General features: G+C 41.1%; 3 protein-coding genes across 5 annotated transcripts in view; all 3 read right to left on the bottom strand.

The window, feature by feature from the left end:
• Positions 1 to 7,479, bottom strand: part of oxsr1b (oxidative stress responsive kinase 1b) — a 44,300-nt gene extending 36,821 nt beyond the window's left edge. The window contains exon 1 of one of the 2 annotated variants that reach the window (XM_084939380.1): positions 7,149 to 7,479. In XM_084939380.1, coding sequence (XP_084795506.1) covers positions 7,149 to 7,218 — 70 coding nt within the window. In that variant the 5' untranslated portion in view covers positions 7,219 to 7,479. The remainder of the gene's footprint in view (positions 1 to 7,148) is intronic. The other variant, XM_084939381.1, reaches the window with a different exon arrangement.
• A 554-nt stretch (positions 7,480 to 8,033) lies between these two features.
• On the bottom strand, positions 8,034 to 11,406 carry myd88 (MYD88 innate immune signal transduction adaptor). The gene is made up of 5 exons (XM_084939387.1): positions 10,979 to 11,406; positions 10,442 to 10,573; positions 9,529 to 9,706; positions 8,884 to 8,975; positions 8,034 to 8,776 (listed from the first exon to the last, which is right to left on the bottom strand). Exons 1-5 carry the CDS (start codon positions 11,286 to 11,288, stop codon positions 8,622 to 8,624), a joined length of 867 nt encoding a protein of 288 aa, XP_084795513.1. The 5' UTR covers positions 11,289 to 11,406; the 3' UTR covers positions 8,034 to 8,621.
• Positions 11,407 to 11,728: 322 nt separating this feature from the next.
• The window catches only part of cry-dash (cryptochrome DASH), a 5,514-nt gene continuing 2,242 nt past the window's right edge, over positions 11,729 to 15,000 (bottom strand). Inside the window, exons 4-14 of one of the 2 annotated variants that reach the window (XM_084939384.1) lie at positions 14,856 to 14,986; positions 14,614 to 14,762; positions 14,415 to 14,506; positions 14,237 to 14,310; positions 14,034 to 14,123; positions 13,867 to 13,946; positions 13,714 to 13,773; positions 13,453 to 13,610; positions 13,221 to 13,340; positions 12,855 to 13,031; positions 11,729 to 12,235 (exon numbers count right to left, since the gene is read on the bottom strand). In XM_084939384.1, the coding sequence (XP_084795510.1) occupies positions 12,128 to 12,235; positions 12,855 to 13,031; positions 13,221 to 13,340; positions 13,453 to 13,610; positions 13,714 to 13,773; positions 13,867 to 13,946; positions 14,034 to 14,123; positions 14,237 to 14,310; positions 14,415 to 14,506; positions 14,614 to 14,762; positions 14,856 to 14,986 (1,239 nt within the window). In that variant the 3' untranslated portion in view covers positions 11,729 to 12,127. The remainder of the gene's footprint in view (positions 12,236 to 12,854; positions 13,032 to 13,220; positions 13,341 to 13,452; positions 13,611 to 13,713; positions 13,774 to 13,866; positions 13,947 to 14,033; positions 14,124 to 14,236; positions 14,311 to 14,414; positions 14,507 to 14,613; positions 14,763 to 14,855; positions 14,987 to 15,000) is intronic. The other variant, XM_084939385.1, reaches the window with a different exon arrangement.

Here is a 15,000-nt window from a genome sequence, read left to right as displayed (position 1 = left end):
AAATATGAAATCCTACTTCCTACAGGGTGGGTGCGATCTATTAATTGTAACCTCTTCATGATGTGCGGTTGTCCTTGCACAACTCTGCATCATCCAAGTAATCATGGATCACTCCACCGTTGAACGCTGGAGGGGTGGCTGAACAGTGCTGTAAATGTATCCTCCAGCCCCTCCCGACCCCTCCACTCCCGGCACCAATACCAAACAAACCTCTGGAGGCTGGCCAGTGATGGGAGTTCAGCCCCTGGCAGAACCACAGAGAGACAGTTTCCCTGTACACAGTGGAGTGTAAATTCCTCCACACAAACAAACAGTGAGTCGTCAGGGGTGGCTGGACAGGCTGGAGAGCATGTGTGTGGAGAGCATGGAAAAGGGGAAGGCTGTTGGGTAAACAGCAGGCGCGGTCAAAGGGTACCAAGAGCCACCAGGACATGTAGTCCAATTTATCAGCTGCTATTTGCAACTCCCCCACCTTAGCACAAAGTTTCACAGAGCAGGCGTGTGTCTGCTACGTGTTCATTTAAAGGATTTTTAAATACCTCATCTTTTAGTTTCTAAAAAAACTAAAAAAACAAACATAAATTAAGTAAATATACTATGATGCACACAGAGGGAAATGCAGAAAATCTCATTAGGTAAAAGCCAGCAAGCTAATAACGGTTTGAGAAGAAGTCGGACCTTATTATGACTCACTGAATACAGCCAAGTCAAAAAATAAAAAATAAATCCAGATCTTACAAAATAAGCCTCAGTCACATCACTGTCATTCTTACAGACAGCACATCATCACCAACCTTTCTCCCCGAATGAGAGAGAGCACACAAAAGAGCCATACTCACAAAAGGCAAGCACTGCAGTAGTGCCAGGGCTTTGAAGCATCTAATCTACTAAGCAGTCTGGCACAGATACAAAGGCTGCAGATATAAAGCAGTAGTTTTTCTTCTTCTTCCGTTTCCCCCACTCCCCCTTTTTTTGTGCATAAATTAATAAATAAATGAATCAACTTTATTTACTGTCAAACCACATAAATGAAAACAAATACTTCAAAAGTTCTGGCTCAGATTTTTTTTTCTATTTCCAGCAGCACAACAACAACAACGACATTTTGCTTGTTCTGGAAGTTGATGGCAAAATTAAATTCATATATTAAGTTAATTCATTAGGCGAAATCAAATGAAGATGATCCAGCCGGCAGCTGAAAATGTGACATGTTGACATGGCGTTACGCTACCTTGGTTATTTCTATGTGTTTTCATACGCAACTTTGTTTTTTGTTTTATTAATGATACTCTTCATTGTAGGGCTGCACGATTTTGCATAAAATGAGAATCACGATTTTTTGGCTTAGAATTGAGATCACGATTCTCTCACGATTTTCTTTTCCAATATAAATATTTATTGCACTTATTAACTGCACATCAACTTCGTAACAGTTGAGACTTAACATAAAAACAATAAATAAACATAAAAACAATAAATAAACATAAAAACAACAAATGTCTCACGTTTTGTGGTTGCTGCAAAATGTTGTACTGCTTGAAATTCCGTCTCCACCGTTGCTCGACACTGCGTGTATAGAGCAGGTAGTGCAACAATAGAAAAATAGTTGCGGGACGGCACCGTGTAGCGTTTGTCTAGGATGTTGATCATTTTCCTAAATCCCTCGTTTTGCACAGTGTTGATGGGAGCCATATCTTTGGTCAGGTGATAAGTGATAGCCTCCGTAATTTCTTTGTGCCTGCGGGAGTTCGACGGGTATAGGGAAGCGCTGTATAAGGTTCCCGTTATTGATGTTTGGGTGGTTGACCCGGGACGGATTTTCTCCTGTCACTTTCTTGTCATCCCTGACGTGTTCTCCGTTGTTTTTTTCCCTGCTAATTTTAGCATCACACGGCACAGCTTCTGTATCACGTGGTATAAGGCTCCGCCCTTGTCATTTGTTGAGCAGGAAGAGTGAGCGCTTGTTTTCATGCAGATTACGTCCCGGATCAAAATGCGGTACAATCGTCGTCTTTTTTTTTTTTTTTTTTTTTTTAAATCGTTGTCATTTGGAAATGAGATCGCACATAAGTATGAATCGAGATCGCGATTTTCTAACGATTAATCGTGCAGCCCTACTTCATTGTATCATTAATATTTCAAGATGGCTGTTACTGCAAATCGCTTAAAGAAAAATTTTAATAGAAATCAAGATTTTTCAGGTGTTGTTTTTATCTTTTTGTCTGAACTGTAGCCAAAACATCTAAAGAAATGACTGTATGAACGCAGTTAGAGTGGGGATACTTCTTCCTGGTTTCCAGTAATTAAGATCTATAATTACCCAAGTGCTGAGTCAAGAGGAAGCATCCCTACAGATTTTGCATATACCAAAGGGTCCATTTACTGTCTGAAGCTCCCCCCATCAGAGGGAAGTTTATGATCATTCATCACATTTAGTTTTAAAACACTGTATGTGCAACAACCCGTTTGCCTCCAGATAGCAAGTACAGCTGCATACAGCGTGAAAACAACTTGTGTAAGAGAAGCATCTTTGGAGAAGGAAAAAAGAAGAAGAAGAAGAAAGTGTTTTCAGTAAGCATGTTTCCTCAAAACAAGTTGAGTTTGGCATGGCAGCATTATACTATAACCCGGTTATTTGTGAATGACACATCAAAGTTTATAGATTTTTAATTTTTTTTGGGCAACAGCATTTACCATTTGAGTCTAAATACTGTAATGAGGGTTTAATGAGAGCCAACATACAGATCATGGGGTCAGAATTTTTGTAATTTTGCCACTAAACAAACAATGGCCAATTGAAGAGCAGACTTTCAGCTTTAATTCGAGGGGTTTTTACAAATGTTTTGTTTTAACTGTTTAGGAATTACACCCATTTATATATACAGTCCACCATTTTCAGAGGCACGACTAGTTTCATGATTACCTGAGGCCCATTTCCTTAATATCTGAAGTGGATGCAAAGTGTTGAGTTTTATCTAATAGCCTTTCACTGCAATTTTAAATATGAAGCCCAAAGAGATGTCAATGCAAGTGAAGGAGGCCAGTCATTAGACTGAAAAATCATAATAAACTTATCAGACAGCAAAACCAGTGGCCAAGGCTTGAAAGAGCACAGAAGACAACTAAAGTGCATGATGACAGAATTATTTCCATGGTTAAGAAAAATAACTTCATAACGTCTAACAAAGTCAAGAACATGCTCAAGGAAGTAGGAGTAACATTGTCAAGGTCTATATTCAAGTGATGGAATGTAAATACAGAGTGTTAAACAACAAGGTGCAAAGCACAGGTTACAGTCAAGGACAGATTAGAGTTTGCCAGAAAACATCTTAAAGAGTCTGCACAGTCCTTAAAAAAGTCCAATTTAATCTTTGGACAGATGAAATGAAGGTTAACAATGTAACTGGATGGGAAAAGTATCAAGAAGTAGAGAAACAGCTCACGATCTGAAGTATACCACATCATCTGTCAAACATAATGGAGGCAATGTTATGGCTCAGGCACGTATGGCTGGCAGTGGAACGGGTCGGTAGTGTTTATTGATGATGTGACTGCTCCCAGAAGCAGCAGGATGAATTGCGAAGCATACAGAGCTACATTCTCAGCTCAAATGCTGCAAAACCGATCAGAAAGCACTTCACAGTGCAAAAGCGACCCAAGAGTTTCTCAGGGTAAAGAAATGAGCACGAACAGGTCAGTCGCCTGATTTCAACCCAACAGAGCACTCTGCTCAATTGTTAAATATACAACTGAATGTGGAAAGACGAAAAAACAAGCAGCAACTGAGGAAACGCAGCATTGGATGCCGTCCATAGTTTTTAGCCTTTGGGCAGTGATTGACTGCAAAGGATTTGCATCCAAGTATTAAAAGCAATTTTTAAACATACAATTATGTTATTCTGTCCATGAAAGTGCAAAAAGTCAATTCAAAATGTTTTCCAGATGGATGATGTTTTTGTGGTTTCTTATTCTCACCTATACCTATGCATTCTCTGTATACAAGTGCAAAATAGCACTTGTATACAGTACATCCTAAAACTCGATGACATACAAAATAATCCAGCTTGTATGCAAGAATACTTTATGATGTCACGAAATAAGGCCTGAGTCAATGTCTCCCCTTTTCAGCTGTGGCCTGCAATGTGACAGCGGCTCTCTCACCATGTCTTTCCTGCTCTCACCAGGCCATTTCAGTGCCTGACGTCAGTTGTCTTTTATTACATTTCTTCTGCATACCTGGCTGACATTCCACAAGTTATTCAAAGGTACAACGAGAAATGTCACACATGACTAGAAACTGCAGCGGTCCAGCACTTACAGCCTTTTAGTGCATATTCCTCTTCCATGTTCATCTTCTAGCTTGAACTACTTTAAAAACTAAGGCTTAAAGCCTTAAATTGGCATTAAATTACAGAAATCTTAGCCTGAGGTTGGATCCTGTTGTGGTATCTACTGAAGGTTTTTTTTAAAGCCATCTAAGGGACAGAGCAAGCATTAGGGAGGAAACATGGTTGCTGGTGGATACAAACACTGGAAGCAGAAAGTTTCCAGTCTAGATTTGCCAACATGAATGATCCAAATTATGATCCAGGATCGGAGAGAGAGCTGTATTATTTTCCTATGGACCATGTCCAGTATGATCCAACGCTTAACAGAGGGAGAGAGTGGGTGTGAACCATGTAATAGCAAGTCCTCTTTCCCCAGGGAAGTTACAGAAAACAATAGCTCTGATGGGCACGCTGTGTATACAGAGCCATACTCGACGCAGGAGCCTCCCAGCCGAGCAGAGAGCTGTGCAGCATCTCCATGAAAAGAGACCATTTATACAGTATCTATGCAACACTTTCTGCTAGGATGAGGACTAGAGGTGGGTTCAGAGGGGAGCCTGGCTTGCTCCTGCGCTTATCTGCAGTAGTAATTTAGCTCCACTAATGAATACCTGTTGAAGTGGTAAGCGCTACAAACTAAAGAAAAGCCAAGCCAATTGGTCGGTCTATTGAAAGTCCATCAGCAGCGAAAAAGTCAGCGTCTATTTTATTAAATTAAAAAGAAAGTGAGATGAGGTTCTTAAAGAAAAAGGCCTGTGGTTTTCCATTTTCAACCTTGTAATTGCAATAGCAAGCCGCTTTGCTTTTGTCTCAAAACAATCAACCTTAAGATTTAAGTTGGTGTCATGAGGATTTTTCTGTATTTCCTGCCTGACGTTTTATGAAACAAATGATAAAGAAGACACTCAGCAAGTTATTTCACAATGACATGAAAACGTATATGTAACTCCCGAGGGCAAGACTGAATGTGTGACTTTGCTTTAATGTGATTCCCACTTGTGCTAAGAACATAAGAAGTCTTTAAGAACGTAATCGTGGACTAAACAAGAACATACAAGCTTTGAGAATAGAAAGGGAAATTTAGCTTTTTTAAAAGAAACCAATAGCTCTTCTCATGGTTGGTCTCAAGAGAGGAAATTGCAGCATCTTAGATCTTTCCTTCAACTTTTAAAAGAGAAAGAGAGAGAGGGGACTGTAATTTTGAAGCTGAGGAGGAACAGGAATATTCTTGTTTAAAGTGTGAGCCTTAGGATGCAGTCTCACACGGATGGTTATCTCCTTAAACTCGATGACATGCAAAGTAAACCAGCATGTTCAGATTTAAGGGGCACAACCTGAAAATAATCTGAGGGGACAAAACTAAGGCTCACTGTACAACCACTTTCTGAGGCCAAGTTAATAATCGGTTCAACAATGAAACAGTCTCACTAGTTTCAAACTTTTGTGAGCAATTTTGTGTTAAAAACACTTCATAGGAAAATACAGCAGAGCTGATTGCTGTACAAGAAGGGCTTTATCTTTGTGGGCATGCCAAATTTCAGGGCGTTATCTTGCGTGGTGACCCGGTACAAATTTTCCAAGAAACTGGGGAGGGCACAACTGGGTTAAAGTTAATTTCAGCTCTTTTAAAAATACACAAAAGGGTGCTTTAGGGCTTGTAAAATTGACCCTCTGTAAACATACAGATTCCCTGTAGAGGAAGCATGCACTGCCTGGGCAAAAGTGAACCAGAGGCACAAATGAACCAGTCTGGGGGAACAATACTTTGCTTATATTCTTCACACTCTTCTCCTCACCTTCTCCCTTTGAGTTTTTTTTTTTTTTTTTTTTTAAACAAAGCCAGCCCAAAGGTAGGACAGGTCATCTATTTGTGGGGCTGGACTTTTCATAACTACACAAGTGAAAGCTCCTCATTAAGTCATCCTCTTAACGCTGCGAGGAAAGGTGAAACAAGCCTTCAGGAATTTTTTTTTTTTTTAAACTTTAGAATAGTATCAGAGGAACAAGAGCAAATATTAAAAGATTATTGCTTATGTTAGCCATGAGATTAGTATTGTGAAGCCCTCTAATACTGATTGGTCCTCAGTGAACGCTCTTGCAGTGAATTGACCCAACTTTGAGGACTACAGCCTGCAAATTCTGCCCTGTCATCATTATTATTATTTTATGTATTTTTTTTTTTTTTTTTGAGGAGGGGGGCTTTTAGCTCCTGTGTTTGGTGTATTACAAAATGAGATAGGAGTGAATAATAACACAGTGGGTTTAAGTTTTAGCCTAGCTACAGTGCCTTTACATGGGTTACTTTTTGTTGCCCCACCCCCTCCAAAAAAATAACTTTGTCACTTCTATTAAAAAATAAATAAATAAATCCTGCAGGTTAAATGTGACACAATTAATACTATTGCTATCCACAGATACGGCGTCCTCTAGCTAAAGTGCATTTATGAAAGTATCAAGCTAGCAGTTCACATGTATGAAGAGCTGCTCAATGAAAGCAGTTATTTTCCAGCACGTAGACTATAACGTTATTAACGTTCGTTTACGACTTCGGCATAGCCCCACCGGACGGGGTCATCGCTCTCGGGGGAGGCATTCCTCTGACTGCCCAAGTCACAACACCGCCCGGCTAGAATTGGCCAATTTACCAAAGGCGAAGAACTCAACGCAGCTCAGGAGAAGGAGGATGCCTTCTTTCTGTTCGGTTAACATCTGAATGGTACGAGCTTGTGTTCATCGTCCTAACCCCTGCGTTCAGAGAGAGCTCACGGGGAAATTCAAACTGACGGTTTACACGTAGCTAACAAGCTAAGGATCACATACCAATCACCTCGTGTAGCTCGTAATCATCTTTGTTGATGGACCAGGGTTGGGAGCTCAGGTCCTCCGACATGGCTGAGGGATCCGCTGGGGCAGGACTCTCTGTGTGTAGAAAGGTGGTGAATCCAAAAAGCGGGCGTAAAAAATAGTCAAAGTAATCCAAACAGGACTAACAAGAGCGACACTTCCCCTTCTTTGCGAATCCTGCAGCACTCCTGTCATTCCCAAAGTTTGACACTAGCCTAGCAGCCCCGCCTACCGCATTCCTACTGAGAAAATGTGGGCCTTCCTGGCGGACATATTGAGTGTGGCACACTATCGACGCTGAGTGCTGCGGTTAGGAAACTGCCGAAACAAGCCTAGTGCTTCCGCCACACTTTTAATGGCGGATCCCACGCGACATCGCCCCAGAGTGTGCCCTTACAGGTTTAGGTTCCACTTATTACCTCAATATAAACCACTTCTTTTCCACTAAAATTAGCACATTATGCTTCTACTGATTCATCATATAATATAGTTTGAATGGCGTACAATGTGAAAACATCAAACCACCAAGCTAGGCAACTGAAACACCTGACAGGGAAAAGTCAGGTATTAACATTCTCAAAGAGCAGTCTGTGAGAGGAGGCATGTTTCTCCAGCAAGAGCCTGCCTCTGATTGGACAGAACCACGTATGCTGCTTTCTGATTGGGTGTTCGTGCATTTACTGTAAAGCGTAGACAACCACAGTTTTCCTTACCGCATTAAATTAGAGACCTCTGGTGGTTTATTTTATACCATACAGGATTTGCACAGTCACAACAAATGCAGGGAAACTAAAGGCATATTTAATTTTATAGTTCCATATTATTAATTTTTTTATTAAAAAAAAATAAACAAAGAAAGACTTTGAATAATACACCACGTTAACTTTATTCGTTTATTTAAAAAAACAACAACATTATTTTAATTGGTCTAAAAGGAGCATTTTAAAAACACAAACTCAAAAGTAGAGATCCCACAGTAACAGAATTGCTGCACAGAAAGGCAGGTGTCAGCTGTCAGTAGAACTGAACTTGTGAAAGTATCAGAGCCAAAACAGTTCTTCCTCTTTAAGCTTCAATTTCATGAACAAGTTTGCTCATAAGAGGAAGTGGCAAAAGAATGTACCCTTCTTCTCAATGCAACACACATAAAATACAAAATAGGGCCACGCAAAACCCCTGTTAGAAGTGGAAATCTCATAATATGATAATGACTCTGTGCACTGAGAACTTTGTTGGCGTTGGATACTACTGTGCAGTCTCACTTTCATAATGACAGTGTGCAGGAATCTGTGTCGTCTCCAAAGGAAGTGCAATTTGAAGCAGTAAAATATATACATACATTGTAATCGTGAGATTCCTCCAATGTTGCATTTGGCCACTGTCCAACATAATCTTTTAATGGAATAACAAAAAGGCACTTTGAAATATGATTAACCGCCTGCTCCACAGTTATGGCAGCGACAGAGCTTTGGCAAGCCGAGTCCAGAACCAGGCCTGCGTGCAAGGCCGGGTGTAGTCACAAATGGTGAGGAAGCGTAAAATGCTGGGGAAGGGCTTTGTCATCGGCTTGTAGATCACTGGAATCAGGCGTTTACTTCGAGCTCCTGAAATAGAAAAAAAGAATATAAATAATTAAGCTGCACGCATAAGCCAGAAAAATTAACACAGGGTTGTTTAATATAAAATATTTATATATGTCTGTGAGCATTACCAGGACAAAGGCTGAGAGCAAACTTGGTCTGAAAGTCACAGGCATCGCTGTCGAGATATTCATCAGAAATCACCACCACCATCCGTTTACACCTGCGTGCAAGGTCACAGATTATAGTCAGTTGCAAAAACTGTGAGAGCAAGAAAACAGAGATTTCAGGAAACATGACTGGCTGAGAATTGGATTTCTTCTGTTAGGTGACTTTCGATATCTGAATTTCAGATGAAACTGACGTTAGTTATGTCTGGCTTTCTAAACCATCTCTGAACTTTCCATTTCTACATTTTATCGACACACACAGGCACGAATACACAGATTATTAACCAAACGGCAAACAAGTCTGAACCACATCCTGCGCAAGTGCATGCTTCATGACTGCGCCTGTTGGAATTCGTGTTGCATCTGACTAACAAATGCAAAATTGAATTGCAAAAAAAAAACAAAAAACAAAACTGTAAATCAGTATCATGTAAAGTGCTTTTTTGTGCTTTTTTTGGACCATAATGACCTACCTGGAGTTTCAGACTCACACCTGGCCCCATAACGTTATTCGCTTAATCACTTTTTCAAGTTAAAATTAGAACAAAACAAAAAAAATGAAAAGACCAAACAAAAACCAGGTTAGTAAATGTGTCAGTGTCCCACCTTTTCTCGATGAGTTCACTAGTGATGGTCCACACGCAGGAGCCCGGGAGGACGTCTCTGTCGAACACACACAGTTTCAGCTTGTAGTCCGTCTGCTCCAGCTCACGGATCATTTCGTGGACAAACGCAAAGTCGCTCTGGCAGTAGCAGATGAAGGCATCAAACATCTCGGGAACCCCTGGACTCAAAACATCTCGATTCAACTCAGTGGTTAAAGTTTCACACAAACACACACACAGAGGGCCATTAATCAGAAACATCTCGCATCACTGACACAACATAAAACTCCTAGAGCGAAGTACATAAGAATAATAAGAAAACCACAAGGCTGCGGAGGAAACAGGAGCAGCGAGGCCGTGTAGCAGTGCACGATTAGTGCTTCAGATAAATGGTCAGATGAAGAGACAAGTGACAAGTAGGAGTGTTTTTTCCCCTGTGATAGTTTACCACAGAAAACACCCGAACAAACAAACAGCTACAAAGTCTCGAAGTTTCGAACATATAACAGATGAGTTTGTTTTGTTTAATAAGGAAAAAAACTATAATACGTTGATATTAATAAGCATTGTGAATTTAGAAGGAAGCCTACATTTACAAAGTGAAGGAAATCATTATGCAAATACAGTGATCGCTGATGTAGCTGGTTAAGCTGCAATCAGTTAAAACTAATGCATATAGGGCTGCAGAACTTAACCATATCAGCCAAATGTAGCAAAGAGAGCTTTTCAGTGACACTGGCAGTAATACTGCACCCATGCTGAAGATGAGCAGATTAGAGGACGTGCTGAGTCATTTATGCTGTCTTTGAAGCGTTATTGTTAATGCTAATGGGAGGTTCTTTATAAAATATTTCGACATAATGTGAGCATATGTGTATGCATATATATTATTGTAAGTTCATACAAATGCTCACCTTCAGGGTCATCATCCACAGTGATCCCAGACCTCTCAGGGGTGCGAGGGACACAGCTGTCGACCTCAGGAACCTGGAGCGGGGGTTCAGCTTTCTTTTTAAGATTCTCACAGTACTTCCGGACATCCTCATCTGGGAACAAAACGGCGCAAAACGGCACACATGAGCGCAAACATGCAATCAGTTCAGGGAGATGCTTTGGGAATGTAGGTACAAACGCAGCAGATTCCATGTGATGGACTTAAAACTGTGTTTATACTCAGTTATTACACTAACACTTACGCATTTGGGCAAATATTGCGAAAGACACGCTCTTAGTCACGAGTGTAAGATCTATTTAAGCAACACTGGAATTCATCGTTAATAATTTCCTGAACCAGGCGACAGGGACAAGATGGGGTACAAAAGCAAGCGTGCATTAAGAATAAGCACAAGTTATGACCGATCCTAATCAATGCAAAAAAAATCAATCCTAATCGACGAGAGGCATTTATTTATTAAAGACAAGTGGATCTAAGTGGAATGGCAGTAACGCACTTATCAGTGGTCGCAGATCCTCCACGATGTCTTCTCTGTCCAGCTCCGAGAGCATTGACAACAACTTCCCCACTGACGTGTCTGTGCTCCGGGCCTGCCAGTCCTCCAGAACCGTGCAGGTTGGGTTTTTGGACACTTCGTAGTTCTTTATTTCCAGGTAATTGAAGCCCATGGCCTCTGCGAGCGCCATCCAGTCCGCTGCTACCGTGTGCTTGGGGTTCAGATAAAGTCCCAGCTTTTTCCTCACGCTCATGTTTAGCGCAACGAGAGGAATCGTCTCCAAGTCAACTTGCGAGTCAGCGCAAGCCATGTTCCAAAAGTTTCCGGTTAAGTTAACGGAGTTTTTTGTATAAGTAAGAAAGACTAAACATTATAACGATAGACGTGATTTGAAATGCTGTGATGTGTCGGAAGTCTACAACACAACCTACCTGACTGAGGAAGTGAAGTCTTTGCGCCGGAGTGCGTCACAGACGGGGGGTGGAGATGTGTTATTTACCAAGTGGAGCTAACAACCCAAAGTGCGCTTCTTTTTTTATTTTTAAAACACCGACATTATTGTTATTACTATTACTCCTGCGACCACAAGAGAAGAGAGCTTGTCAAGGATGAATGAAAGTTCTCACCGGAGCGAGCTCCACAGAAAATAAATAGACACGCACGTTTTCTGTTCCCGTTTACTCTCATCTGTATTCATAGCTGCTCAGAAAGACGGACTGACTTCCTTGCTCTGATAAATGGAGGTCAAGATTTAGTGCACCAGATAGCAACTTTAATGTAGCCGTTTTGTAACCATCACACATAAAGCAAAAACAAAGTATAAATGCACAGAAAACCTGCAAGAACAAAGTAACAGTAATCTGTTCAAAACATCATATGAGGTCATTACAGGTGATTCTGAATCATAACAAAACCACACTGTGGTTTTTCACAGTCGCTGCATAACCGGAAACGCAGCGAAGGATCCATAGAAGGCCCTCGATGTGGCAATTTTCTACAGAACTGATGGCCTTATCAGTGAAGTTAAAGCACCGTAACGTGTGCTTCCTCAAATCCTCATTCTTCAGCTTCCCTGAATCAATACATCAATGTGCCAGACAGATTTTCATGGAAACAGTTCAAGATTAAATCAGTGGAGCGTCCACGTGTTCACAGGTTCTTGCTTCTGGAGAAGTAGAAGTCGATGCCTCTGTCCCGATGCTGTTTGGGGGTGTGAGACGGGCCTTTCTTTCCTCTTGGTGAAGGTCCTGTGCCACCCTGAAGAAAAGAAAGAAAGAAAAAACTTTTTTAAAACTGTATAAAAGAAAATACACACAATTAAAAATAAAATAAGGAAAGAAATGTAGAATTTGTTTTTAAATACATCTGAGGGATGGCAAGATATTTCACTGGGTAGAAAAGACACAAAAACAATGTTATGTCACAAATTATATGAACATTTTTTTATTTTCTAAAAAAATACAATGGAAGTGTCGACCTCTTCTGATTTTAATAAATGAAACACTTTAAGGGGAAGTGTTTCTCTTGTTGCGGAACTGGTGACAACGTGACAAGGGGCCCCAAATAGACTGGAGCAGCAGACGCTTTTCTATTTACTGAGATATAAGTGTATGTTATTATTTATGGAAAGTTTAGTTTAAGTTTAGATAAAGCTGAAGAGTAACATGTAGTAATATCTGCCAGATACATGTAGTGGGTTAAAAGTGCAATTAGGCCTTAGAGCTGTAGTAGATAAGAAGTACAAGAACTAGAACGTACAAACAATAGTGGAGTAAGTCTATTTATATCCAAGCGCTTTTATTTGCAGCAGTTATGGATTGAACACTAATATAGCAGCACTACACAATCACACTAACTACTTCCCCCAGACACCCACCGCTTTCTTGTTAACGTGTCTGCTCCATTCAGGTGCCGTGACAATGGGAGCGGGATAGGTGTCGCCGAGGGTCACATGAGCGTGGGCCAGCGCAGCGTTGCTGAGTGACCATGGTGTGTGCACATCACCTCCTCTGATATTCTGCAACTCTGGAACCCACTGTCGGACGTAATCTCCCTGACAGACAAACGCAAACCGATGAGTCAAAACTGATTTCCTCACATTTTGTCCTATTTTTAATCTCAATAATAAAGCAGCAAAGCCTGCACAACAGGTGACTCAGCAGTTTTGTCTTGAAGCGCAAAAGGTGAAGTTTTAGACAAATGTCAAAAGGAAATGAAACGGTGTTTACTTCGTCAAACGTACATTATTGTCATAGTCGAGGCCTTGTTTGATCATGTTGAACTTCCTGTTCTCTCTGGGGTCATTTCCAATCCCAGCGCTGTACAGCCAGTTACCATAATTGCTGCAGACATCGTGGTCGATCTTTGTAGGGAACATTTAAAAAGATGAGTTTTGTATTAATATCTGAATATTATATTCTTAAACAACTAAGCTTTGAAATAATGTATAAAGATAATAAACAACTACTGCTTACCAGAAGGGACTCAAACCACTCAGCTCCCATCCTCCAGTCAAGGCCCAGATCCTTTGTGAGGAAGCTAGCGACATTTTGACGCCCCCTGTTGGACATAAAGCCGGTCGCTGCCAACTCCCTCATGTTGGCGTCAACAAAAGGCACTCCGGTGCGTCCCTCTGTAAGTTCCAGTTGCACACAAATTCACCTTTATATTCGTATACTATACGTACTGTTTCAGTTCAAAGAATATTTCATGCAGGATGAGTGAAGAGCACAAACCTTTCCATGCATCAAATAGCTTCATGTCCTTTTTCCATGGCACAGATTTGTCTTGAAGTCCTGAGTTGAAGTCACAGTGACATGAAATATACCTTTTCATGCAGACAACAACAATAATAATAAAAGTAACATAAAAACATCAGCTTACTGTACCTTTGACCTGAAAAATCCTATTTCCGTACTTCACACTCACAAACCTGAAGTAGTCCCTCCACAAAAGCTCAAAAATTACCCTGTAGGACAGCAGGGAAGCTCATCAGATAGGGAAAAAAAAAAATTACAAATATAGATTTTCACATATCACCAGCCTGTGTGCTCACCAATATGTGCTCTGATTAGCTGTCCGCTCCTTCTCATACTGCTTGATCTGATGATAAATATATCTGGGTGAAATGCAACCCATTGCCAGCCTGCAGGATACCAAAGCCGCACCATTAGACAGAATCACAGGAATTACCTCAATGAAATATTAAACTCCATGTAGCAAAGTGGAGCAGAGAGGCAGTGATACATTTGTACTCACCAAGGTGAAAACTTGGTGGAATAATCCACACCGATTAAACCGTTACGAGTCTCTTTGTACGTTGCAACTGCATCCTTTAAAACAGACATCATGGAGGATCTTTAATAGATCATCTGGGATATTTTTTTCTCCATAGCTCTCTAAACAGCAGCTAATGTAAAACACATGTTGCACTCACAGTGTCCCAGAAATAGTGTTTAAGTCTGGCCAGGGCGTGACTCTCCCCACCGCTGCAGGGGAAGGCTGAGCGAGGATCAATCACAGGCTCTGCTAGGGGGAAAGCGTTTCAGCATTAGGCTTCTTTAGACATAATAAACATCCTGAATCATAAACACATAGAATAAATGCGCGAACATGTGTCTTGGTGGATTGTTCACCTGTCTGTTGAAGGTCCTCTGCTGTAGGAATGGCTCCTTCCTCGAGGCCTGGAGGAAGGGGATTTAGCTTCTCTGGGGTTGAGAAGACCGGCCTCACCCTGCCCTCGCTCTCCACTGCCTTTCTGAACTGAGTGTACACATCGGGAAGCCTAAAAACAGAGGGAAATATTACAAGGCACTTCTTAACCTGCAGTGTATCTTTCACGAAAAGGGTAGCTTCCTCTCTGTATCTGCTTTCACACCTGGACATGTGGGGGAACGGAAGATCATCTCTGTGGTACAATGTAGAACCCCAGCAGGTATGAACTTTGACCTTCATCTGTGCACACACATCTTTTACCCTTTTCTCTACATTCAGCTCTTCTGAGGTAACCTGTAGAAAAAGCA

This window comes from Perissodus microlepis, chromosome 9 (genome assembly GCF_051167445.1).
Source record: "Perissodus microlepis isolate ML-2025 ecotype Zambia chromosome 9, ASM5116744v1, whole genome shotgun sequence".
In the NCBI taxonomy this organism is placed as follows: Eukaryota; Metazoa; Chordata; class Actinopteri; order Cichliformes; family Cichlidae; genus Perissodus; species Perissodus microlepis.
The sequence above is the reverse complement of the archived record's forward strand: the minus strand, read 5'-3'. Positions and strand labels throughout refer to the sequence as shown.